At 37.1% G+C, this 25695-nt stretch overlaps 3 protein-coding genes across 16 annotated transcripts in view; all 3 read left to right on the forward strand.

Annotated features, from left to right (window-relative positions):
* The window catches only part of pik3c2a (phosphatidylinositol-4-phosphate 3-kinase, catalytic subunit type 2 alpha), a 109493-nt gene extending 109011 nt beyond the window's left edge, over nucleotides 1-482 (forward strand). The window contains exon 34 of the transcript XR_013798575.1: nucleotides 473-482. The gene's annotated coding sequence lies outside the window, so the exon portion shown is untranslated. The remainder of the gene's footprint in view (nucleotides 1-472) is intronic.
* Nucleotides 1-25695, forward strand: part of cd81b (CD81 molecule b) — a 123544-nt gene that overhangs the window by 71737 nt on the left and 26112 nt on the right. The window lies entirely within an intron of this gene.
* plekha7a (pleckstrin homology domain containing, family A member 7a) overlaps nucleotides 1-25695 on the forward strand; it is a 101129-nt gene that overhangs the window by 62236 nt on the left and 13198 nt on the right. For 5 of the 14 annotated variants that reach the window (XM_079620869.1, XM_079620878.1, XM_079620880.1 and 2 more), the window contains 8 exons: nucleotides 963-1063; nucleotides 9432-9607; nucleotides 15746-16216; nucleotides 17278-17809; nucleotides 20157-20240; nucleotides 20897-21004; nucleotides 23618-23671; nucleotides 23935-24018. In XM_079620869.1, the coding sequence (XP_079476995.1) occupies nucleotides 963-1063; nucleotides 9432-9607; nucleotides 15746-16216; nucleotides 17278-17809; nucleotides 20157-20240; nucleotides 20897-21004; nucleotides 23618-23671; nucleotides 23935-24018 (1610 nt within the window). Of the gene's footprint in view, nucleotides 1-962; nucleotides 1064-4667; nucleotides 4797-9431; nucleotides 9608-15745; nucleotides 16217-17277; nucleotides 17810-20156; nucleotides 20241-20896; nucleotides 21005-23617; nucleotides 23672-23934; nucleotides 24019-25695 lie in introns of those variants that run through there. The other 9 variants (XM_079620875.1, XM_079620872.1, XM_079620881.1 and 6 more) reach the window with 7 other exon arrangements.

Below are 25695 nucleotides of genomic sequence, written 5' to 3' on the forward strand. Positions count from 1 at the left end.
TTGGCTTATTCTGACAAGTATAAAGAAAAATGTACACTTGCACTTTCTTTTACAGTAAGTGCACTTGCATGTACTTACTCTTATTTTTAGTTTAAAAGAAGTGTTTAGTATAGCACAGTTGAATAAACTTCCCTTGCGTAAGAGAGAGCAGAAGTTCACCAAAAAAATTATATTCTGTCATTATTTGCTCACCCTTATGTTATTCCAAATCCTTATGCTGTTGTTTATGCAACACAGTAATTGATTTACACAACTCTTACCATACAACTTATGAAGCCAAATGAATGCTTTGTGCAAAAAAAAAAAACAGACAAAGTCTAAATTTTTAATCACTGATATTAATCATAGGAATATATTCTGATATCTTTTATTTATTAACAAATGAATAACTGCAAACGGAAGATAACTGAGTAAATAAACAATTTTGGGTGAGTTATCTCTTTTACCGTCAACTTAATTTCTTGTATCAAAATCATTCCCCCCCATCTGTGTTGTCATAATGTGATGTAATCCCTCCTAATTTTCCAGTCAGTCTGCTCTTCCCAGTCACAGACCCCTCAGCTCCCTGCTTGCTCTAATGAAAGAGAGACCTGCCTCGGTTAGGAATCTCTCCTTCAACCAACCTTGAAGTATTTTTAACCCATCATGTCCTAATCGAGCCGCTCTTATCGCTTGTCAACCCACCACTCAGACACACACACCCACACATAAACACACTCTCCCTCCCACTCACACTCACATCGGTGTCACCAGCGCGCCACTGGAAAGAAATGGTCAAGGCAAAACAAGGAGGGAGGCAGAGGGAGGCTAAACTTAAATGTGTGAAATGTGATGATGTTATCAGAGTGGTGTGAGAAAGACAGGTCAGAGAGTATCACATGCCAGGAAGGAAGAGAGGGAGAGAGAAAGACACAAAGTCAAAACCTGACTTGTTGCTCAGTCGGATTGTTTTTCCCCCACAGACAGTCGTGAAGAGTCGGTTCTGGGGAGCATTCCTCTGCCCAGCTACACTATCGCTCCTGTTGGACCTGAAGATCACATCAGCCGCAAATATGCCTTTAAGGTGAGATCTCTTTTTCATACAGATAGCAACACACTCTCAAAAAAGAATGATAAAAAGTATTCTTCACTTCAAATTGCAAGGATGTTTACTTTGGTGTAACTTCACAGTTCACCCAAAAATTGTATTTAATTATTTACTGTCTACTAAATATAATACTAAATGGGAATTTAAAGTGAATTGACTGTAATTGGTCATTCTTTTTAAAGGGTTAGTTCACCCAAAAATGACAAATCTGCTGTTTATTACTCACCCATTCCAAACTTTATTTACAAAATATTAATCTCCAATGCACTGAGCAACATGCATGTTGTGTAGATGTGAGAGCAGTCATCGCATCGGAGATTCATATTTTGTGGCAAATTATGTTTTTTTTGTGCCACTTGTGTCACTTCATAAAATTGAGGTTAAACCACTGGAGTCACATGGATTACTTGTATGATGTCTTTATACCTTTCTCTGGTGCTTGAAAGTGGAAGTCAGAAAGCTCACAGATGTCATTAAATAGATTCTGAAGATGAGCGAATGTCTTACGGGTTTGGAACGACTTGAGGGCGAGTAATTAATGACAGAATATACATTTTTGTGTGAACTACCCCTTTAAATACAACTAAAAGTGAATGAGAACTGGAGCTTCTAAAAAGATAGATTGGCACCAAAAAAGTATCATTAAAGTGGTCCAAATGACTCTTTACGCACTGTAGCCTTTTTAAGTCATGTAATAGCTTTGCGTGTAAAACAAACCATTCGACTGTTAGCAACATTTTTGTCTGTTTCTGACATAATTCAATTACATGACCCCCAGTGTTGTTACACTCAACTAAAACCAAAACTATTACAAATATTTTTTGTTAGTAATAAAAAAAAATATGAGTATTAGATGAAAAATGTTGCCTTGGCTGAAATAAGTCAAGTTTAAGTACTAAAATTACAGAACACAAATTGAAATAAAACTAAATTAAAGCTAAATTGAAATATTTCAGACAAAAATCTAATTATCAAAACTAAAATTCAGCAGCCGTTCAACCGAAGTAGCTGTGTACATGTAGTTATCACAAAATAAACTTTTGTCAGGGTGATATGAGTTTATATTGTGCTAATGACCCACTGACTGTAAATACTCCTTGCTTATTCATCTCAGTTTTCTTGCAATATCTGCTTCCCGTTCCCCAATCAGCTGTCTTTCTGTTTTGTTATGTGCAATGGCTGATTACATTGGGTCACTGTGCAGTTATGAATGTGCATGCTTCCTTATCTTGCATGGCTTCAGCCCTGTGTATAGAATGCAGAGAAGATGCATGTAAAAAATTCCACATACTTCAAAATACCTAAAATCATATCTAAAAAGTTCAGTTGCTGCCTTACATTTTTTTTAGTATAATAAAATTGGCTGTACAAGTCGATTCAATTAATGTGGTCTAGTTGAATATCATATAACTTAAAAAAGGAAGTTGGTTGAAGTATCGGAAAAACATGTTGCCATGCCATGATCATATCTTTTTACAAATCAACCTTCTAGTGCACTTACAACACAACATGGGTATTTTCATTCAATTTAGAATCAATATTGGCAGTAAATTTGACATAACCAATTATCCAAGCTGTTTTATACAGCTTTTCTTATGTGGATCTGTATGTGCGAGTGTTTTAGTAGGAAAAGACTTTAGCAGTGTTTATGTGGATTCATACCCTGCAGCTTGTGCGGTTCATTGTTGTCCTCATGGGGTTCATGACACCGAGTGAATGTATGGGTCTGTACTCATCCTGAGGGCAACAAGGTTACATAACCACCAGTCTACCTCTCTCTGCTCATCTCCTTCCTGCCCCTGTTCTCAGCTAGAGAGAGATTTTGTTCAACGTGGGAGCAGAAGGAGACGACATTCCAGTTTTCAAGAAGAAGATCTTAATGTTTAATGGTTTAAAGTGCAAGTTGATCTCAGTTTGCACTTTGCAGCACTCCTGTTTCACTTTTCTTCCTCAACGGATAGTTTTACACAGCCTACGGTGTCACGTCTTCCTCCAGGAGTGCTGTTTACAAAACTGTTCACCCTTTTGGCGAGTACCCAGCTAACAAAATCTGTTCTAAGAATGTTTTTGCTAACGTTCCCATTAAAGGGATAGTTCACCCAAAAATTGTAATTCTGTCATTAATTTCTCACCCTCGTGATTTAAAAAAAAAAGGCGCTATCTTTATAAATAAACCACAGATTTGAGCTTTAAACGACTACATTCTTGACTGAACAACTCTTAAAACTACATTTCGTGACACAATAACAGTAGTATTTTAAAATTTCGCGGCCTTTCTTGCAAACAGACCACCGCATAGCACTTGCCTCTCCCAGAAGAAGTGGATTTCGCCTCGGATGCGCGTCAATTTCGCTTCAAACGCTTGCTTTTTACGCGCATCCATTTCGCTTTGGACGTGCGAATGCATTCAAAATGTTCAAGCGTCAAACTAGACGCGGTAGACGCGAATTTGATGCTCTATTCGCGTTTGGTGTGAACGCAGCACAAGACTTTTGTTCATCTTCAGAACACAAATGAAGATCTTTTTAATGAAATCTGAGAGTGTTCTATCCGTTTGAGCTTCAGCAAGAACCAATGAGGTTTGTTCTCGTGCGTAAATGTTTATATGTGAATAAAAGACTAAATTCAATCTGTTCATCATATAAAGCTATTGAGTCTCTTCGGGAAATTTGGACTAAACCAATCAATTCATATGGATTAGTTTTACGATCTCTTTATGAACTTTTTGAAGCATCAAAGTGGTAGTTGCGTAGCTGTCAATGGAGAGACAGAAATCATATTTCATTAAAGAAATATCTTAATTTGTGTTCTGAAGATGAACGAAAGTCTTACTGGTTTGGAATTTTCAGAATTTAAATTTTTGGGTGAACTATCACTTTAAATCATGAAAACATTTTTATGCCAACATTTTGAGAACATTATTAAAGACCAGATCACTCTGAACAAACCTTTTGTTAATGTTACTGGAAGTTTGTTCGTGAATTTGAGAGAACCTTGCCAGAACGTTAGCCAAAGTTCTGAGAACATTCTCTATTAGCTGGGTATCTAATCGTTGTATCATACACTCCGCTGAGGGTTAGGGATCATTTGCCGTAAGCTTCACACAAGAGAGAATGTTTACCTTGGAATCTGGATGTCGATTTTTAGTATTAAGTGACTCAGATGGGCAGCAGAGTCTGTAATCTGTACTAATCCTCAATGAAAAAGAAGGCTTACTGCGGTGAATTCTGCTCAGCCAGCAATCTCACCCCACATGCTGGCGCATAGACACGGCCCAGTGACAAAATCTTTCACTGATTCGATGATGAGCTTCTAGATATCGGTACAGAGGTGGAAAAAAACCCAGGCTAAAGAGCTAAGCAAATGTATTTCTCTGATGGCTTCTTTCTGTGGGCGTTTGTGCTTTGTGTTTCGGGCTGTTTTGCGGTCTGGCGTGCTGTTTTGTGCTTTTCACTCCTGCTATTTATTTGTGTCACCCTCTTATCTTGATTGTGCTGACAGTCCTTAAATTATACTCACAGTTTCCCAGCACTTGTATATATCCTAAACCAGAAAAGCCAGTAGATGTTGGTTCAGGTGACCAGTCATTGTCCTCTATTTGCTGAACTATGTCCTTCTTCTGTTCCCCCATTGGTGGGCTCCCTGCCTGTGATGAGTGACTGACAGTCCAGAAAGGCTCTGAGACACATTCAGCATCATCTGTAAATAGGTACACTTTTAACTCTATGGCTTCTCTACATTAACCACTGGCATGTGCAAACTCTTTGAGAATCTGTGTGACTTTTCTCACTGACAGCATTTCCTCTTTTTGAGACGTTTGAAATGATCCTTTTCAGGAAACGATATCTACTGGAAATTTAAGAGGAAATACCGTAGCTGATTTTTTTAACTTCTTTATTTGCATAAGAGACCTTGAAGAAACCTGAATATATCAGATAACATTGTAATATTTGGTTTAGTTTACTTAGGGTTCGCATGGTCTTGGAAAACTTAGAAATAGGGAATTTTAAAATAGTTATTATATTTATATATTTATAGAACTATTATAGAATAGATTTCCTTGATGTGCTCAGCTCTAAAATATTTCATGGGTCATTGCACTCTGTTATATTCCAAGTATCCTATATAGAGGACGATCGATAGTGGATTTTACCAATAATGATAACTAGGTTGGACCATGCTGGCATGGCATGACTTCCTATGAAAGCCTGTATACTGATTTTTATGTGAAGAACCAATTTTTTTTAAACGAAAAATCCAAAGGATGTGACGTTTATGTGCGCTCCTGAAAGCTCCTCTTTTCTGTTCTGTGACACATGAAATTAAAGCTTATATGGAATGGAGAAAGAGCTATTCTGCACTGTGACGTCAATGTTTCATGCAAAGAAAAGGGATTCATTCAAAATATAGTCTCGCATACATAGCCACATCTGTATAGTCTATAGTCTCAAATACACAGGTGAAACTCGAAAAATTTTAATATCGTGCAAAAGTTCATTTATTTCAGTAATTCAACTTGAAAGGTGAAACTAATATATTATATACACTCAGTGAGATATTTCAAGCATTTATTTGTTATAATTTTGATGATTATGGCTTACAGTTATGAAAACCTTTTCACAATATTCTAATTTTGAATTTGGGGTTTTAATAAGCTGTATGCCATAATCATCAAAGTTATAACAAATAAAGGCTTGAAATATCTCACTGAGTGTATATAATATATTAGTTTCACCTTTCAAGTTGAATTACTGAAATAAATGAACTTTTGCACGATATTAAAATTTCTCGAGTTTCACCTGTGCTTTATAATCAAACTCATAACAGTTTAACTTTAATTTCCTCATCTGTCGTCATGATGGCGGTGAATTGCAGAGCTGGTGCAAACATATCCACATCATCGCTATGATCAGATGCTTTCTGAACTATTATGCTGTCATTTTTGTTGTGTGTTGTGTGCTATTGAGAGGAAAACACGCAGCACATATTTACATATTCATCTAAACGTCGCTCTCCGGAGCGTGGGCGGCGTCGGGAGGTTTGTTAACAAAATATTGCAATTTATAACAGGTATTTACAACGTTTTTTTACTTCTTAGCATATTGCGAGTATATTGGGTCTTTGAATCACGTTGGGTCTCTTGTACATTACATGTGTACGAGTGCGAGCATGAGCAATAATTGACTGGCTGCTGTTCACTTAATGGCCACTTGTGTCGCTATTATTAACTATATGAATTCTACATATAGCCCCTTTAAATTGTTCGTCTAAGTCAATTAGTTCAAATCGAATTGAATCAAATCAAATCTCATTGTGGATTGGATCGAATCATTCTGAATTTGCACAAATCATTCCTGAATCGAATCGAAAACACCCTTAATAGAGAGATTTGCCATACACCTTAGAGTACAAACTCTGATCACTGTATCATAGATACAGATATGAATTTGTATATTTATATTGGGCCATGTATATTGCCCAGTGGAGTCAGTTCACAGATATTCAAAGCTCTCCTGTTGTGGTTGTAAGCAAACAGGACTGTTAAACAAACGTTTGCTGTACCAGGGCGCTGCATACTTATAATGGATCATGGATGACATAATAGAAAGCTATTAATGAAAGCTAAAAGCATCTTCAAATAGTACATGCTGCAGGGAGCCAAGAAGAAAGGAAGAAGCATGCTAATGTTAGCTCTTTGTTTTGTGTTGTCTCCAAGTGTGTGTACACAGCTGTGTTTTTGTGTGCACATATTTTTAGTTTGGATCATATTAATAAGATCTGAGTAATGATTTAATAACACATTAAACATAACACTATTAATAACACTATTCAACTTTTGGTTTGTATTATGAGTATCACTGAAGGCCAATGTACATTAGCATATTTGAGCTTGGATCTTTCTTCTATCTTCACTGCCGTTGGTCGGTAAAATGGTTTAATGTTTTTGAAACAAAACTCTCATGCTGACCAAGGCTGATACTGTTGATACTTGATACAGCCTTTACAGAAATAATATTTTGTTTCATATCTTTATCATATAACTTAAAATAGAAATGATATACATTCGGAATGTCTTTACTGTCATTTTTTTAACAATTTAATACATCTTTGTTGAATAAAAGGTTACCCACCCCCCCCCCCCCCCCCCCAAAAAAAAACTTAAACTTTTGAGATGTAACATTTTCTGTGTGCATATATTCAAAAACAAATGATAGTGAATGCTGAATCATCATACTTAACTTGACCATATTAGGCTTTTATGTTCATACACATTCTGTTGAAGTTAAAGGGATAGGTCACCAAAAATTTGAATTATGTCAACATGTTGTTCCAAACCTGTTTGACTTTTTTTCTTCCAAGGAATACAAATGGAGATGTTTTCACCAAATATTCATGAGATTCTTTTTTATACAGTGAAAACACATAGTGACCAGAGACTGTAAAGACAGTCTTTATACTATTTATACTTCTGCGTCAGACCTACGCCGGAGCCTCTACGCTGTAGGCTACGCGCTGGTTTTCATTTATACTTCTGCGTCGTTGTCCGCGTCGACGCGCAATTACACATGCAGTGGCAGCGTGTGAAACCCGAGGGTGGGGTTCTAGCAGACCAATCACAGCGCTTGCGTCCGCGTAGAATTGATGCGTTGTTACATTTTTGGAGAGGTGCACGTCAGGGTACGCGCGCTACACACAGCCTACGACGTAGCTACGGCGTGAGTTCGACGCAGAAGTATAAATTGAGCTTAAAGCTAAATGTCATCATAAAAGCCTTCTAAACTTATTGGGGAAAAAGTCATCATCCACTGAAAACTGCCCTAGGCCTTGCGAATGAAACAAAATGCCATTGATTGTCAGCAAGTTTGATTATACGGAAGTGTACATGAAATATGAGAGCTATGACAAGATTTTTTCCACTTAAATGTTGGTTTGTCACATAAGGCTGTTAGAAGGCTTGTGGTGGACTAGTTGCATGCACTAGTAGTTATAGTGCATTTTTGTTCGTTGTAAGGAAAAGAGCAGCATACGCATTCATCACAATATCTTTGTGTTCTAGAAGAAAGACAGTCACTGGTTAAAAATGACATGAAGATGAATAAATAATGACACTATTTTTACTTTTATGTGAACTGCCAGTCACATAAAGAATACGAGTCTCATTTGTCCTGTAATTAGCTATAGGTTGTTTGACTGGTTGTTGGATGGTTATGTAGCAGTGCTCCAGACCCCCTGCATGATTCAAACGGATCAGCCATCTGTCTGTGCTTTACAGCCTCATTGAAGAGCTTTCCCTCAGTGGACTATTAAAACACAGGCAGCCGCTTAACACCTCACTGCTTGCCTTTAATGAGCCCGTCATGTAAACACGCGTGTCTTCATGCGTCTGTGTGTTGTGTTGTGCGTTTTTGCTCACACTGAGAGAAAAGGAAAGAATTAGTGATGAGGAGAGTTCAGATGTCTATAAAGGAACTATAATTGTGTCGTTACGTAATCGAATGCAGCAGAAGTTACTCTCCGAATCTATTTTTAATGAGGAAATTGCAGGTTGAGTTCATGTTAATTACAACAGTGTCTGTGCGGCATTCTGCCTACAATATATAGATATATAATAAATAAATTGTAAAAAAAACAAAAACAGTATATATATATATATATATATATATATATATTAAATTGTAAGTTATATTTTATATTACCGTAAATATATTTATTATGTAATTTATTATTTGTATATATTTTATTATTGTTATTTTTATTATGTTAAAATAAATATAGAGGAAATATATTATATTTTTTATAGATTTAATATTTATTATTATATCCTAATCCTATGTAGGATCACAGAGATGTTATATTATATTATATGATATTACAATATATAATAATCCTTTTAGTAACGTACATGTGCATCACAGACACTTTGATATGTTTCACCAAAACATAACATTTAAAACTTATTCATAGTTGTCTTTGCTAATATGACTTATTTTAGTATTTTCAAACGTCTCTTGTTGGGGGGTGTGGTGCTTATTGTAACCTTTGACTTTTTCGTGTGTCCTTCATGATTCATATCGTTGTTTCTGTAGCTTTGATTACATAACTGATAAGTTATGTTTAGTCGCGTGTCTGTGTGTTTCTTATCACATTGTGGCCTTGGCTTGATGGTCATTTGCTCCTTGATTCATTCAGTCTCTCGTCAGTAATGTCTGCTGTGTTGTGTTCCTTCACGCTTCTTATTATCACGCTGAAATCTCAGATGCTCCTCTGGCCAATACTTATCTGCTGATGCAGTGTTTCTCCTTTGCTTAGGGCTGGGCTGATTTTAGTGCTTTCTCTCTTGCAGGCCACACACACAGGGATGCGCTCCTACATTTACAAACAAAGCTCTGTGATTGGCTCGCAGGCGGAGCACACTGGGATGAGGACGTACTATTTCAGTGCGGACACACAGGAGGACATGAATGGCTGGGTCAAGGCCATGAACCAGGCGGCACTGATGCAAACCCATACAGTGAAGAGGTCAGTGAGTCACCAAACTTTCCTAAATCATTCTCTTAATCAGTATTTTGGTCTTTTTCTGGCTAGGACAAGAATGGAGAATAATATACTTAAAGGGATAGTTCACCCAAAAATGATTTTTTTTTTGTCATCACTTATTCACCTTCAAGTTGTTCCAAACCTGTATGAGTTTCTTTCTTCTGTTGAACACAAAAGAAGATATTTTGAAGAATGTCAATAACCAAACAGTTGATGGACCCCATTGACTTCCTTGTATATTCAAATATAAAAAAATATAAATTATTGAAGTCAAAGGGGTCAATTTTTCTCCAATAAACTAAAATCCATTTAGTTTAAATTTCATACACTTTATTATATTGAATGTTGCTTGTTCTACTGCTACTGCTTGCCATATTTTAATCATGTTCATACTTTTTAAGTGAATAAATATAATTGTTTTTACAATGAACAGATCTATGCTGATCATAAGCCATTTGAAAAAAATGCATTTAGAATTATTCATATTTTATTTTATTTGAATAAAATTAGGATGTAAATAGTTAGAAATGAGCTATGCCAAATGGACGGAAATTTTATATGCCGTTAAAATACATAAATCTTAAATTTAAGTCTCTTTCTCTCTCTTTCTATTTCTATTTCTATTTATTTATTTTGGATTGCAAGAAAATTAAGCTTCTGCTCTTTATATCTGAAAACAAAATAAAACAATTTTTTCTTAAATATTCTGTTAAAATCTAAAATTAGGTTTGTTATGAAACGTTTATTTGTTGCTGTTGTTTCATTAAAATTATGACAACCGACGAGTGAGTGACATTTTACTGATCCTCACTAGTTAAAGGGCTTATAAATCGCCGAAACATGTTTGTATTTAAATCTAGTGTTTCTGTGATGGGTGTGTTTAGGGGCAGGGCTTGGGTTAGGCCATAGAAAATATCCTTAACCTGACATAAATCAATGGATGTCTATGCAACTAATGTAGTGAAACAAGCGTGTGTGTGTGTTTAAAGGAGCACTGTTGAGTGCAATCTTCACCAGCTTGTGTCAAGGGATGTTGTGTCTGTAAGTGTTTGTCGGGCCGTCAGTCTTGTTGACTGACACCGAGTCTACAGCGTGTCTTGTTCTGCCACTGCAGAAGACCAGATGGGGAGTGAGCAGTGACTCAGCTTTCTGTCTCTCTGCTGTCTGGGCCGTCAGTCACCGAGTCCAAGATGTTGGTTGAGGACTCAAGTAGACGAAATGACCAAAATACCCATCCCTAGTTTACATACTCCAAACATGAATGGGAAATACAGGAGCCACACTGGTTAGGATTGCTAGTCCCAAACACGAGGTTTCACTTTGTCGCGCGTAATGCTTGATTTCTAATTTCAGCCACTGAATAGTTTGCGGTCTCTGCTGGTGATGTTGTTAACCAAGGTACCAAATTGGGATCATGGCAGGATCTTTGAGTTGTCATAGCAGCCCAGCACTAATGAGACCAGCCAGCAAGGCAGAACATTTGACTGTGATAGTCCAGAATAAAAACGTCACTTCTTTTCATGACTCTATTTAGAGACTCATAGACTGGCTTTTCATTCTCTTTCATAGACGTTCTTATGTTTGTGTTTTCCTTTGTCAGAGTCGTGGTGCATATACTATTTGTTTTGGGATTGGAATGGGATCAGTCATGCTTACGCCTTTGGTGTTTCATGTCCGACTATAGGAATGTGGGAGTCATATTTTCTGAGAATCTCTGCTGGCTTTGTTTTGCGTCCAGCCTGTTTGGGTATCTGTACGAGTCCTCGGAGTAAATCATCTGCGAGACGCCCATGATGTGCACTTGCAATTTATTCCTAATAGTAACCTTTATTTGGATAAATGGTACTTAAACTGTTGAGAAGAAGTGCACTTAATTGTACTGAATGTACACTTGTACATTAAAACTTAAAAGTATATTTAAAAAAAAAAAACTGTACATGCAGATAATAGAATATTAAAGAGTACATTTTCATTACTGTCTCGTAACACACTTTTATTAAAACCAAACATGAAGTAATTTTGAAATTTCATATAAAGAAATATTTAAGTACTACTTAATTGGGTCCATAAACCATATTATTTATTAAAACTATACAGTTAGGTCCATATGTATTTGGACACAGGCACAATTTTTCTTTTTTTCAGGTATTTACCAACACATATTCAAGCTATAGTTATTTAATGGATATGGGCTGAAAGTGCACACTCTCAGGTTTAATTTGAGGGTATTTACATCCAAATTGGAGGAAGGGTTTAGGAATTACAGCTCTTGGGAGAGCCACCCCCCCTTTTTCAAGGGACCAAAAGTAATTGGACAATTGAATCAAAAGTGATTTCATGGACAGGTGTGGGCTATTCCTTCGTTATTTATTCATTAATTAAACAGGTAAAAGGTCTGGAGTTGATTCTAAGTGTAGTATTTGCATTTGGAATATATTGCTGTGAACCTACATCATGCGTTCAAAGGAGCTCTCCATGCAAGTAAAACAGGCCATCATTAGGCTTCAAAAACAAAATAAATCCATCCGAGAGATAGCAGGAATATTAGGAGTGGCCAAATCAACAGTTTGGTACAATCTGAGAAAAAAAGAATCCACTGGTGAGCTCAGCAACATAAAAAGGCCTGGACGTCCACGGAAGACAACAGTGGTAGATGATCGCAGGATCCTCTCCATGGTAAAGAAAAACCCATTCACAACATCCAGCCAAGTGAAGGACACTCTCCAGGAGGTAGGCGTGTCATTGTCAAAGTCTACAATCAAGAGAAGACTTCACGAGAACAAATACAGAGGGTTCACCACAAGGTGCAAACCATTCGTAAGCATCAAGAATAGAAAGGCCAGATTAGACTTTGCCAAAAAGCATCTAAAAAAGCCTGACCAGTTCTGGAAAAGCATTCTTTGGACGGATGAAACTAAAATCAACATGTACCAAAATGACGGGAAGAAAAAAGTATGGAGAAAGCTTGGAACAGCTCATGATCCAAAGAATACAACATCTTCTGTTAAACATGGTGGAGGCAGTGTGATGGCATGGGCATGCATGGCTTCCAGTGGCACTGGATCACTGGTGTTTATTGATGATGTAACAGAAGACAGAAGCAGCCGGATGAATTCTGAAGTGTATAGGAATATACTGTCTGCCCAGATTAAGCCAAATGCAGCAAAGTTGGTTGGACGGCGCTTCACAGTACAGATGGACAATATTCCAAAACACACTGCAAAAGCAACCCAGGAGTTTTTTAAGGAAAAGAAGTGGAATATTCTGCAATGGCCGAGTCAATCACCTGATCTCAACCCGATCGAGCATGCATTTCACTTGCTGAAGGTAAAACTAAAGGCAGAAAGACCTACAAACAAACAACAGCTGAAGACAGCTGCAGTTAAGGCCTGGCAAAGCATCACAAAGCAGGAAACCCAGTCTTTGGTGATGTCCATGAGTTCCAGACTTCAGGCAGTCATTGCCTGCAAAGGATTCTCAACAAAATATTAAAAATGAACATTTTATTTATGATTATATTAATTTGTCCAATTACATTTGAGCCCCTGAAAATAGGGGTACTGTGTATAAAAATGGTTGCAGTTCTTAAAATGTTTACTTGATATTTTTGTTCAACCCCTTTAATTAAAGCTGAAAGTCTGCACTTCAAATTCATATTGATTGTTTCATTTTAATTTTATTCTGGTGGTATACAGAACCAAAAGTATGAAAATTGTGCCTGTGTCCAAATATATATGGACCTAACTGTATATACATTTAAACTATATACTATATACAATATACTATTAAACTGTAATACATTTTCAGTGTCCAAAAACATTAAGTATATTCTTCCACAGTATATTATTTCTATAATAAATATTTTTGTAAAAGTGTATTTTTCACAAGGGCATTACTGAATATTAATATTAGTTTAAATTCTTATTCTCATCAAACAATATAACAATTACATCTCTAAATACTGTAGATATTATCAGGCTAAAAGTAACAGCTGTTGATGTTAAAATGCAGATGGAAATGTGTCTGTTGTGGACTTTGTGTGTCTGAATGCAAAGAGTCACTAGACACTATTTCTTTTTAGTCTGTGCAGCTTCAATATTATTATTCTGAAATCTGAATGCAGAGTGAGCTTCAATAGAGATAGCCAAGCTCCCAGCGGCCGTGTCTTTTCCTAATGTAGATTCACTTCGGGCCTGATTTAATCATGTCACATTTAGACTGCTAGATATACGGACAACTTGAAGCTGGAATTAATTTGACATGGTATTGAACTGTAGATTTTCTTCCAGTCTTTGGTTGAAGAAACCAAGCAATGAGTCTTTGCAAAGTTCAGCGGAGTATTTAGTGCTCACTGAAGCTGTAAGGCTGTTCATATAGGATACTTCAGCACTACATTTATCTTTAAACTGCAATTGTCTGACTTTTCAGACTGAGTCATTAACAGCAGCTTGAGTGCAGATGTCAAGCTATTAACTACAGCTTGTGTGGTTTCTGTGCATAAGAAAATAGCTCAACCCTTTAAGGACTTAATAAATAATGAATACATAAACACACATACATTTACTTAAAGGGATAGTTCACCTGTCATGAATTACTCGTGTTGCTCCAAAGACTGTCGTTCATCTTCAGAACACAACACAAATTAAGATATTTTTGATGAAATCTGAGCTTTCTGTACTTTCTACACTTTGACGCTTCAAAAAGTTCATAAAGAGCGTATAAAACTAATCCAGCGGTTTAGTCCCAATTTTCTGAAGAGACTCGATCGCTTTATTTGATGAACAGATTGAATTTAGGCTTTTATTCACATATACAGTAAACATTGATTAGCGAACATAAACAGGAGCTCAACCGAACCTGCTTGACACATGAGAACAAACCTCATTGGTTCTTGTGCACAGCTTGTTGAAATATTGAGATCTGATTGGCCAATTGTTATTCATTGTTATTCATAGTTTGTGAGTTATCGTACTTAGAGCTTTTTTTATGTCTTACACAACATAATACACAACACTGTTAATCATAAGGGGATAGTATCAAGCTCTGGCTAGGGTGTTCTGGGTGGTTGCCAGGGTGTTGCGGGCGGTTGCCAGGGTGTTGCTATGTAGTTGCTAAGGAGTTCCTGAGTGTTTTTTAGGGTGTTGTGGGTGGTTGCCAAAGCATTGTTTTTCGTAAATTGTGGGTGGTGTCCACACATTTTTATGTGGCTGCAAATGTGTTCTGAATATTTTTTTGTTGGTTACATAGGGTGTTGTGGGTGGTTTCCAGGGTGTTTCTATGCAGCTACTAAAGTGTTCTGAATATTTTTGTTGGTTACATAGGGCGTTGTGGGTGGTTTCCAGGGTGTTGCTATGCAGCTACTAAAGTGTTCTGAATATTTTTGTTGGTTACATAGGGCGTTGTGGGTGGTTTCCAGGGTGTTGCTATGCAGCTACTAAAGTGTTCTGAATATTTTTGTTGGTTACATAGGGCGTTGTGGGTGGTTTCCAGGGTGTTGCTATGCAGCTACTAAAGTGTTCTGAATATTTTTCTTGGTTACATAGGGCGTTGTGGGTGGTTTCCAGGGTGTTGCTATGCAGCTACTAAAGTGTTCTGAATATTTTTGTTGGTTACATAGGGCGTTGTGGGTGGTTTCCAGGGTGTTGCTATGCAGCTACTAAAGTGTTCTGAATATTTTTCTTGGTTACATAGGGCGTTGTGGGTGGTTTCCAGGGTGTTGCTATGCAGCTACTAAAGTGTTCTGAATATTTTTGTTGGTTACTTAGGGTGTTGTGGGGGGTTTCCAGGGTGTTGCTATGCTGTTGCTAAAGTGTTCTGAATGTTGTTGTTGGTTGCATATGCTGTGTGTGGTTGCCAGGGCTTTGTTAAGCGTGTGGATCCCGGAGCTTAAAGAGTCTAGAGTTGTGAATCTAAAGTAAGACTGGTCAGTTTACAGTGATGGATATATTTAGCTTCACGAGCAGATTCCCTCATGTGCGAGTGCTCGTCCAGACTCTATGCTGTGGAATGTTGTTAATTTAACAGACCTGACATGTGATCCGGCACTATGATAATAACGTCATATAAGAGACTCATAAAACTTCACTGACCTTTGCACATGTCATATTTTTTGCCACACAGAGACGAGTTGGATCATCCAGACAAAGTGAACATTTCTGAGAAACTCCAGCAGAAAGCCGTGCCTCAGACCAACCACATCGACAGCTACGTGATTCCAGAACTCGAGGTTATCCAAAGTGACGGTCTGCAGGACGAGAAGCAGGAGGGATTCGTCGGAGAGGTGGAGATCCAGGTTGCTCCTAGAGAGATCGAGCAGGCGAGGAGTAAATCTCCAGCCAGTAGGATAGTGGAGGTGGAGGTTTTAGCTCCAGGGTCAAAACCAGCTTTCCAAGTTCCCTCTCGAGCTCCATCCAGGGCCGTCTCGACCCCGCCGGTTGTGATGAGGAACGGTACGCCTGTCGAACAGAACGGCATGCTTGGGTATCAGAGGGGCCCGACACCTTCGTCTCAAACTCCAATGCAGGTACAGAGGAAGAGTACACTCGAGCAGGTGGAGAGCTGGGTCAAAGTACACAAGGAAGAACGCCAGGGGTGAGTCTGCAATATATGTCTATATTTAAATATATATATGCAAATTCAGTCACAGAAACACACATACAACATTATGTACAGAATAGTTGCTAGATACTGGGAAGGGTCATGGGTTGCATCTCCCCCTAGTGGTTGAGATCATAATAAATCATCATAGAAAACAGCACCCATTTTACTTTCATTTTACTTTTATTATGTGTCATATTTCAGAGTGAAATGGGAAATTTTACAAGAGAAGTACCACCCTTTTATATTTTTTAGGCATATGGATTTGTTTGGTTTGTGAAAATTGGTCACTATATGACAGATTTTTTTTAGAATGTAACAAAACAATGGTGAACTAGTATTTATAGTTTGAAAATTTATTACAAGGACTTTTTCCTCTTTAGAATAACATGCAATAATGAATTCTGTTCAACAAGACATGGGTTGTTTATTGAAATAAAAATACACTACAATTAAAAAGTTTAAAAAAAGAGAAATAATTTCTTTTTTTTAGCCAGGATGCATTGCATTGGTCAAAAGTGACAGTAAAGACATTTATAATGTTACAATGTTTATTTGAACATTTCTATTTCAAATAAGTTGTTCCTTGTAACGTTCTATTCAAGAATTGGAAAAAAAAATCCAATTTCCACAAAAATTTTAACTAGCACCACTGTTTTCAAAATTGATAACAATAAACAAAAAAAAAAATTCTTGAGCATCAAATCAGATATTGTTATGAATGTTAGAATATTAAAATGTTTCCTGAAGGATCATGTGACTGAAGACTGGAGTAATGATGCTGAAAATCCAGCTTTGCATCACAGGAATAAATTACATATTAAAATATATAAAAATAGCATATAATAATAATTCACAATGTTACTGTTTCTACTGTATTTTTGATCAAATAAAGACTTCATAAACATAAATCAAAAATCTTACCAAGCCCAAATTTATGGTAGTGTATAAAATATATATAACATAAATAGTTTTCATTTTGACTTTGACTTTAATAGCTCGTCAAAACAATACATGTGTAACATTACATGTTAAAAATAATATTGTTCTCACAGGTTTGTTTCTACCGATGGCACAATCCCACGTCGGACCCCTCTAATTCATCCGAAGTACGGCACATTAGACAAGTACCAGTCTTTACCAAAGTCCACACGGCAGAGCCCACAAACTACTCACCGCCAGTTACCCAGTGAATACAAATATTCCCACGACCGGCTCAATCACTTCCAGCTGACCCACGGCCACAGCCAGCGACCCGCAGCCAATGACAGCACAGTGTGGCAGCTGTACGAATGGCAGCAGCGGCAGCACTATCGGCACGGCAGCTCCACCGCCCCTGTGTACACTCCTGCTCCAGACTACACCACTGCCGTCTCCTCCACCAGACTCAACTCAGACGTGTCCCGCTCCGTTTCTGTGCCCCCGACCCTGGCGGACATCCCTCCACCCGGACCTCCTGGACCCCGACTGCTGTCTCCACGCAGACCCCACACGCCTGCAGGACGGGTCACCGTCAAACCTCTGGAGGACCGGCCCACCGTGGAGGTGCCACCATCAAACTCTCCTCACCGTTTACGCTCCTATAAGGTCAGTAGGGGACGAGCACAACCGTCCACGTGCTTATCCGTCTGGCAAGAGTGGGATGAGGTTACACAACATACGCTGCAATACAAAAGATTTTTTCTTTTATGCTAACAAAGGCTGCATTTAATTGATCAAAACTTACAAAAATACTATTACAATTTAAATAACCTTTTTGTTTTAATATATTTTAAACTGTCATTTATTCCTGTGATGCAAATATGAATTTTCAGCATCATTACTCCAGTATTCAGTGTCACATGATCCTTCAGAAATCATTCTAATATGATGATTTGATGCTTAAGAAATATTTATGATGATCAATGTTGAAAATAGTTGTGCTGCTTAATTTTTGTGGAAACAGTGATACTTAAAAAAACAAATGTACAGCATTGATTTGAAATAGATGTTTTTTTTTGTAACAATGTAAATTTAGTCATACTTTAGTTTAGTCCAACTTTACTTTAGTCCAATTCTCACTATTAACTAACTATTAACTGAGACTTTTGCCTCAAATTAATAGTTAGTAAGGTAGTTGTTAAGATTAGGTATTGGTTAGGATTAAGGGATGTAGAATATGGTCATGCAGAATAAGGCATTAATATGTGCTAATAAACTAATCCAATATCTAGTACAATATCTAGTACTTATAAACATCCAATATCCTAGCATATAAAATGCATGCTAATAAGCAACTAGTTAATTATGAGATTTGGACACTGAACTAAAGTGTTACTGTTAATGTCTTTACTGTCCCTTTTGTTTAATTGAATGCATCCTTGCTGAACAAACTTTAAAAAAATCTTACTGACCCCAAACCTTTGAATGGTACTGTATACGGTCACTAATATCCATTATATAAAACTGACCTTTGTCAAAAACTGCTTTAATAGAGAGTCTGAAAGACGCATGCACTTAGAGCCATCATGATGAATGCTAACACGGCTCAGAAACTCCTGATCAAATAACCCAAGCCTTCAGTGTTTTCACCGCCAGCATTTCTCCATCTGTCCAACAGAGGCGTCATTCAGCGTGAATTATCAGTGGTGTGTTTGTAATGGAACGAGTGCCGGAGTGGGATGATTTATATATACTTCATTTGCTTCATTTAATGTTTCTGTCGGTCTTTTAAAAACCTGGTAACCATCTCAAATAAGTTTCCACTCAGCCAGCAGAAATGTCTAATCCAAATGAGGAATGGTTTTGATATTTTGGTGTGTATTACTGTTATGTATTTCTTCATTCACTTTCATCCAAATGTGTAATATTATTTTGCTGTTTTTGGCATAAGAACATACTGGAAAACTAAAGGCAAAAGGCCCATTCACACCAAGAACGATAACTATATTAACTATATCGTTCTGTTTATTATAAGCGTGCTGCAGTTTTGTCGTCTGCCACTTTAAATGCTCGAGCAGGATGGATTCTGATGCCAATGATTTGAAAAGCTGGAAAAAAATAATTCTGAAAGTGATTCCAACAATATAGTTTCTCTGTGCCGTTATTGTTACATTTGTGGAGTGCACTCTGATCTTTAGAACTATATCTTTATCGTTATCTGTAGTTATCGTATTTAAGGAATGTGCTTTAATATTGGTGTTTTAATGCTGTTCAAAAGCAAAAGCAAGGCTGCATTTAGTTAATCAAAATACAGTGAGAACAGTGATATTGTGAAATATTCATGCAGTTTAAAAAAGGTTGAGCCTGGTCAGTACCTGGATGGGAGACATGTGGTCATTAAAATCCCAGGATGTTCCTCGAAAAGGAGTAGCGGTGTAACACCAGCTTCCTGACCAAATTTACCCATTAGCATCTTTCTACCATCATGGCGTCCTAATCATCCCCATATACTGATGGGCTTTATCACTCCATCTCCTCTCCACCAATAAACTGGTGTGTGTGGTGTGTGTTCTGGTGAAGTATGGCTGGCGTCGCATCGTCCAGGTGGATGCTGCTCATTGGTGGTGGTTTAGATTAAAAGCGCTTTAAATGCCGAGAAAAGTGCTACATCAATGCAACAAATTATTATAATTCACATGATCCTTCAGCAATCATTCTAATATGCTGATTTGATACTCAAAATTTCAGTTGTGGTGCTTAATATTTTATTGGTAACCGGAATCATTTTTTCAGTATTCTTTGATGAATAGAAAGTTCAAAGAGAACCGCATTTATTTCAAAAGAAATCTTTTGTAAAATTATAAATGTCTTTACTGTTACTTTTGATCAATGTAATGCATCCTTGCTGAATTTAAGTGTTCATTTCTTCCAAAACAAATTGTTCTGAATCCAGACTTTTGAACGGTACTGTATTTAAAATCCTTCTCTCTCTCTCTTTTTTATCAATCTGCAGTCGGCCACAATAGAGAGACGCTCAATGCCTCCGTCTGGTTACATCACACACACAGTCAGCGCTCCCAGCCTGCACGGGAAAACAGTAAGACATTTTTCAAGTTTCTTTTCTGAAAATGTTTTTATATAACATTATAAATATATACACACATACAGGTAAACTCGGAAAATTAGAACATCGTGCAAAAGTTCATTTATTTCAGTAATTCAACTTAAAAGTTGAAACTAATATATTATATAGACTCATTACATGCAAAGTGAGATATTTCAAGCCTTTATTTGTTATAATTTTTATGATTATGGCATTCATTCTTTATTACAGCATATGAAAACCCCAAATTCAAAATTAGAATATTGTGAAAAGATTTTCATAGTTGTAAGCCATAATCATCAAAATTATAACAAATAAAGGCTTGAAATATCTCACTTTGCATGTAATGAGTCTATATAATAGTTTCAATTTTTAAGTTGAATTACTGAAATAAATGAACTTTTGCACGATATTCTAATTTTTCGAGTTTCACCTGTATACATACAGTATGTGTGTGTGTGTATATATATAGTTGTTCTATTTTATGCTGCAGTTAAAAGCAGATTTCAGCAAACAAAAAAAACTTCCTGGATAAGTTTCACTTCCTGTTCCTCTGCCGGTGGAGCCAGTCCTCTCGTTTTCGTGGCTGCAACGGGCATTTGTATAAATAATCTCATCACATAACTCTCTCTCTGCCCTAATCACACCAGCCGGAGGAGCTCACCCTTCTCCTCATCCAGTTACGGAGACACCAGGCCATGATGGCAGGTGTGCGCCACGATGCGCTGGCCCACCTCCAGCAGTTGTCTCGGGTGAAGGTCAGGGTTCGGCCTGTCCTCTCATTACTAGCCTGAAGCCTGTAGTCTGTAGTCCGTTATTTAGCCCGCCTGTAGCGCTCTGTGTAGCTCCTGTGGCTTTATTACATGCTGCTTCTCTGTATTGTAGCATGGCATGTCATGCTAGGGGCTGCATCTGGCTGTCCCACCATCGGCATGAATTGGATATGTAACTGAAGTATTATGCATACTTACATAAGTATGCTCTGCTTTTGCTCCAAAGTCTGAAAATGCAGTTTTCAAGATCAAAAATGTTTGCTTGCATGAAGTAGGTGAAAGTGAGGTCAACATAAAACCTTCTGATGTTCTGGTTTGACCTGGTTACAAGATCAGCTTTAAATTATTTCAACAGTAACGTCATAGTAAACATGTGGAGAAATGTGTTGCTCTATATCAGTGGTTCCCAAACTTTTCAGAGTGGTGTACGCCCTGAGTCATTTAACATCCTTCTGCGTACCCCCTCTCTTCCACTTAGACCGCAGTCACACCTTTTCCATCAGGGGACACGATTTGCACACTTAAACTGATGTAAGATGCAATACGCACTGTTTAATCCTGCTCATATGTGGCATGAATTCAATTACAATGGCACAAATAGGCTAATGTTATGAGATAATGTTTTAAATAAAAAATGAAAGAGAAATATGAAATGATGGTAAAAATAAAGTGATACTTTTAAATATTAAACTAAAACCGCCAGTAGGTGGCAGCAAGTCTTAATGAGTGAGTCATTAAGTCATTCATTTATTCAGTATCGAAGCAAGTTGCTTGCTGTGTTCGAAATCGCCCCCTATTCCCTACATTATAGTCCACTTGAAGGAGTGCATAAAACGAGTGATTGTGAATTCGGACAGAGAGTGCACCGGACGGGCTGCTGCTTTGGTTTGTGCTTGCTGTTTAATAATAAATTGAAACGTAGCAAACTGGCAGCTCCAGAAAGAATTATGAACTCTGCTATGGAAACTAGCAGGTATAAATCATAATTAAACAATTTAATAATCAATTAAAAATGAATTTATACCTTTATGATATTATGCTGGAACATAGCAGTTTGGAAAATGGATGGATGATTGATTCAGCTGCGACGCTATCTCCTGGCCCATAATTTGTGCACTTGTTAATGTGGTGCATTGTGGGATTGATTGAGTCACTCAATAACGTCCACTATGGTTTCGGACACCACTACAAATGGCTGTCCCCTCAATTAGTGCCCTATTTAATGATATAGGGGGCGATATCGAACACGGACGCTGTATTTATGAATGAGTCATTGAATCATTGACTCTCTCGATTCGTTCAAAGCCGCTGATTTTTTGCTGTGTTTGGAGACGCACAACAGTTCTGCTATGGGCTTCGTTGGAACTATTATTTTGTTTGCGGAATAAAGCAAACAATACAGACAATACTGTGTTTAACCTTTTTGTTTGTTGAACTGTTGTATAAAATCAGTCGCATTTTAAATTGTGTGAATATTCGGGAAAAATTGCATCCTTGCTTGAATAACATTATAAACATTATCGATCTCTATGCACAGTCTGTGTTTATATCTGTTCTTCATGCTTGTGAGTGCTAAAGACCCACTTTTACAAGGGGACATCGTCAAGAATGGCAGTACTGTAGCGCGGTTTGCTAAGACAGCATACTCTGCATGCAACCTATCATATGCACACTATATGCACACTGCTTGTGTGGATGCAGCCAGTTTTGACCACAAATGATGTCATGTATTTGACCTTTTATGGCTTATTTTTACACTAGAGGTGGCGTTTTGCCTGTTTCTAATGCTTGCTCGGTTTTAATGTTGTTTTAAGATGGGGAAGAGTTAAATTAACTATAAAACTCAGCATTTTGTTCACGTACCCCCTCGGTAAACCTTACATACCCCCAGTGGTTCGCGTACCCCAGTTTGGGAACCACTGCACTGTATTGAATTACTTTGGTTATTGGCTGAATGCTTTTGCATCATGGACTGAGGTAAAGTTAAAGGAATATTGTGTTTTCAACCTAACGTCAGTGTACCAAAATCATTTTCTTTATCTGTACTTTTGTCTTGTTCTCTCTAAAACAACAAATTTACCAGAGAAGCAAAATTGCATAATACTGTATATTATTACGACTTTTTATTTTTTCCTAGATTTTTTTAAGGTTTATCCTTAAAACAAAAACTATTTTCATGCCAAAGGGGAAGAAAAATAAGCTAGATTTAAGATATGTTCAATGAAATATACAGTGTATTCTCTTAATATCTTACCAAATTTTGCTTCTCAAGTAAATTTACACTACTGTTCAAAAGTATAGTAATTTTTTTAAATGAATGAATTACGATGTGACAGTAAATATTACAATCTTACCAACGCCAACATTTTGAACGGTAGTGTATGTAACTGTCATTTGCATGGAAATGCAAACATTATGCAAGCGGAGGTCTGTGGTATCTAGACAGCAGTGAGTAGTGTGTCTCAAAGCTTGTGTATCAGGTGTATTCGCCAGCTATTGCTTTAATGCTTGTGCAGTGTTTGATTTAAAATGTCTAATGAATAGTTAACACAACTGATTCAAGAGTCTGAATTGAAATGCTTCTCTTACTATTTACAGGTTGATGACTCGTACATGCACTTGAAGAAGGACCTGGACTATTTAGATCTGAAGGTGGGACCTCTCCGTTTCTGTCTCTCTATTCCTGTCTTCCCTTTATCTGAAACCTTCTGTACTAAAACACTAACACAGCACAGAAACCTCACAGAATCTGTTTTATTTCAGAAATTGTTTAGATTTGCCATTATGGTTAACTTTGTGACATAACCAGGAATGACATAGTCTCAGGATGTTAATGATAACCGTAATGATCCAGTCGAGGGATATTAAAGGCTGGTCCTCCTTTGACTGTAACTGTCTATCTCCGTTTGCCACAGATGAAAAGTTTAGAGCCATTGATCCTCATGGTTCACAGTGTGTTACAAACCTGCTCTGCGGGGGGTTTGAGACCACTCTGGAACGTAAGCACTGTCAGCATCCAGAGTGTCTGCATTCCCATTGCTTTACACGGCACACATAGCTTTGTGTTGGCACAAGCCTGGCACCTGCACGCCTATCCTCCTGCCTTTTGTGAGTGTTGTGAGAATGATTGGGTTAATGAGACGGCAGGTCTGGATGGGACGGGCAAGCTCAGCGCATGTGCAGGGAATCACGTTTAGCCAGCGGATTCTCCAATTCATTCCGTTTCATTCTTTATCAAATTATCTATTATTCTTTTTTTATGTGTAGCTTTCTAGATATCCCGTATTTTATAGCCAACCCAGACTCAGTGGAAAAGTGTACTTGTGGCAACATATCTGCAAAATGATATTATATTAAGTTTCACGACCATTTCAAAGTGAAATTTACAGTGAGTGGTGCTAAAAGTGTGTTCAGTTTTATCCGAAAAACTAATGAACATAAATCTGACAATGTTTTATCTAGAGGTCGTATGTATCGCCGCAGTTCAGTAATGTTCTTTGAGACGCTAAATAGTTAACGCTCTATTGAAACGCTCTTTGAAAATAACGTTCCACTTACACTAAACCAAACCCTAAAGCTGACCGATAGTGTTAACAAAAGCAAATGTGAAATAAAAAACATTTGATAACGAAACCATGCCATTTTATCTGCTTCTACAAGTTTTTATCGTTACACTCGTACACGAGTGCAGAACTGTACCAGGTACCAACTGTGCAGAGCTGGTTATGTGATAGAAACATCACATGTATTATTTTACAAATCATGCATTATGGTAGAAGTGTTTTGAGGTCAAACCATGTGAAAACAAGTCATTATTAATCAATATTTTGTGTGAAAATACATAAAAGGAATTTTTGGGTGTTTGCTGCCACTATAATATTCCTTTCAGCGTGAAACTGCAGTGTGTTTTTTGGAGTTGTGCCATGTAGGTAGAGGCATGTTTTTACAGTGAGCCTGGGTTGGTTGTGGCTGTAGATCAATTCTCTGAAACGACCATTATGGCCTTCAGTATCCACATTGAGAAGCTTCCTCTTAAAATCTTTATTTTCTTTTAAACTTTTCTTTAGAAGACTTACTAGCTTCACTACAAGCTACTAATAAAAAGTAGATAGCTACATTGAAGGGGACAATTTTCAGGGCAAAATTGTCAGATAATATTAGATACTGTAGTTAAAAAGAGCAGGATTTATCTGGCAAAAAAAGTTAGTCTAACTGCATTAAAATGAACATAAACTAATAAAATTAAACAACAATGTAATTTCTATATACTACCGTTTAAAAGTTTGGGGGGTCAGTAAGATTTTTTTTAAATGAATAATTTTATTCAACAAGAATGCATTAAATTGATCAAAAGTCACATTAAAGACAGTTATAATGTTGCAGATGATTTCTATTTTAAATGCTGTTCTTTTTATCTTTCCGTTCATCAAAGAATCCTGAAAGAAAATCACAGTTTTCACAAAAATATTGAGCAACACAACTGTTTTCAACATTAATAATAATAATAAATGTTTCTTGAGCAGCAAATCAGCATATTAGCATTATTTCTGAAGGATCATGTGACACTGAAGACTGGAGTAATGATGCTAAAAATCCAGCTTTGCATCACAGAAATAAATTTTATGTAAAGATATATTCAAATAGAAAACAGTTCTCTTTCACAATATTAATGTTTT

This window comes from Phoxinus phoxinus, assembly GCF_949152265.1.
Source record: "Phoxinus phoxinus genome assembly, chromosome: 8".
Taxonomy (NCBI): domain Eukaryota; kingdom Metazoa; phylum Chordata; class Actinopteri; order Cypriniformes; family Leuciscidae; genus Phoxinus; species Phoxinus phoxinus.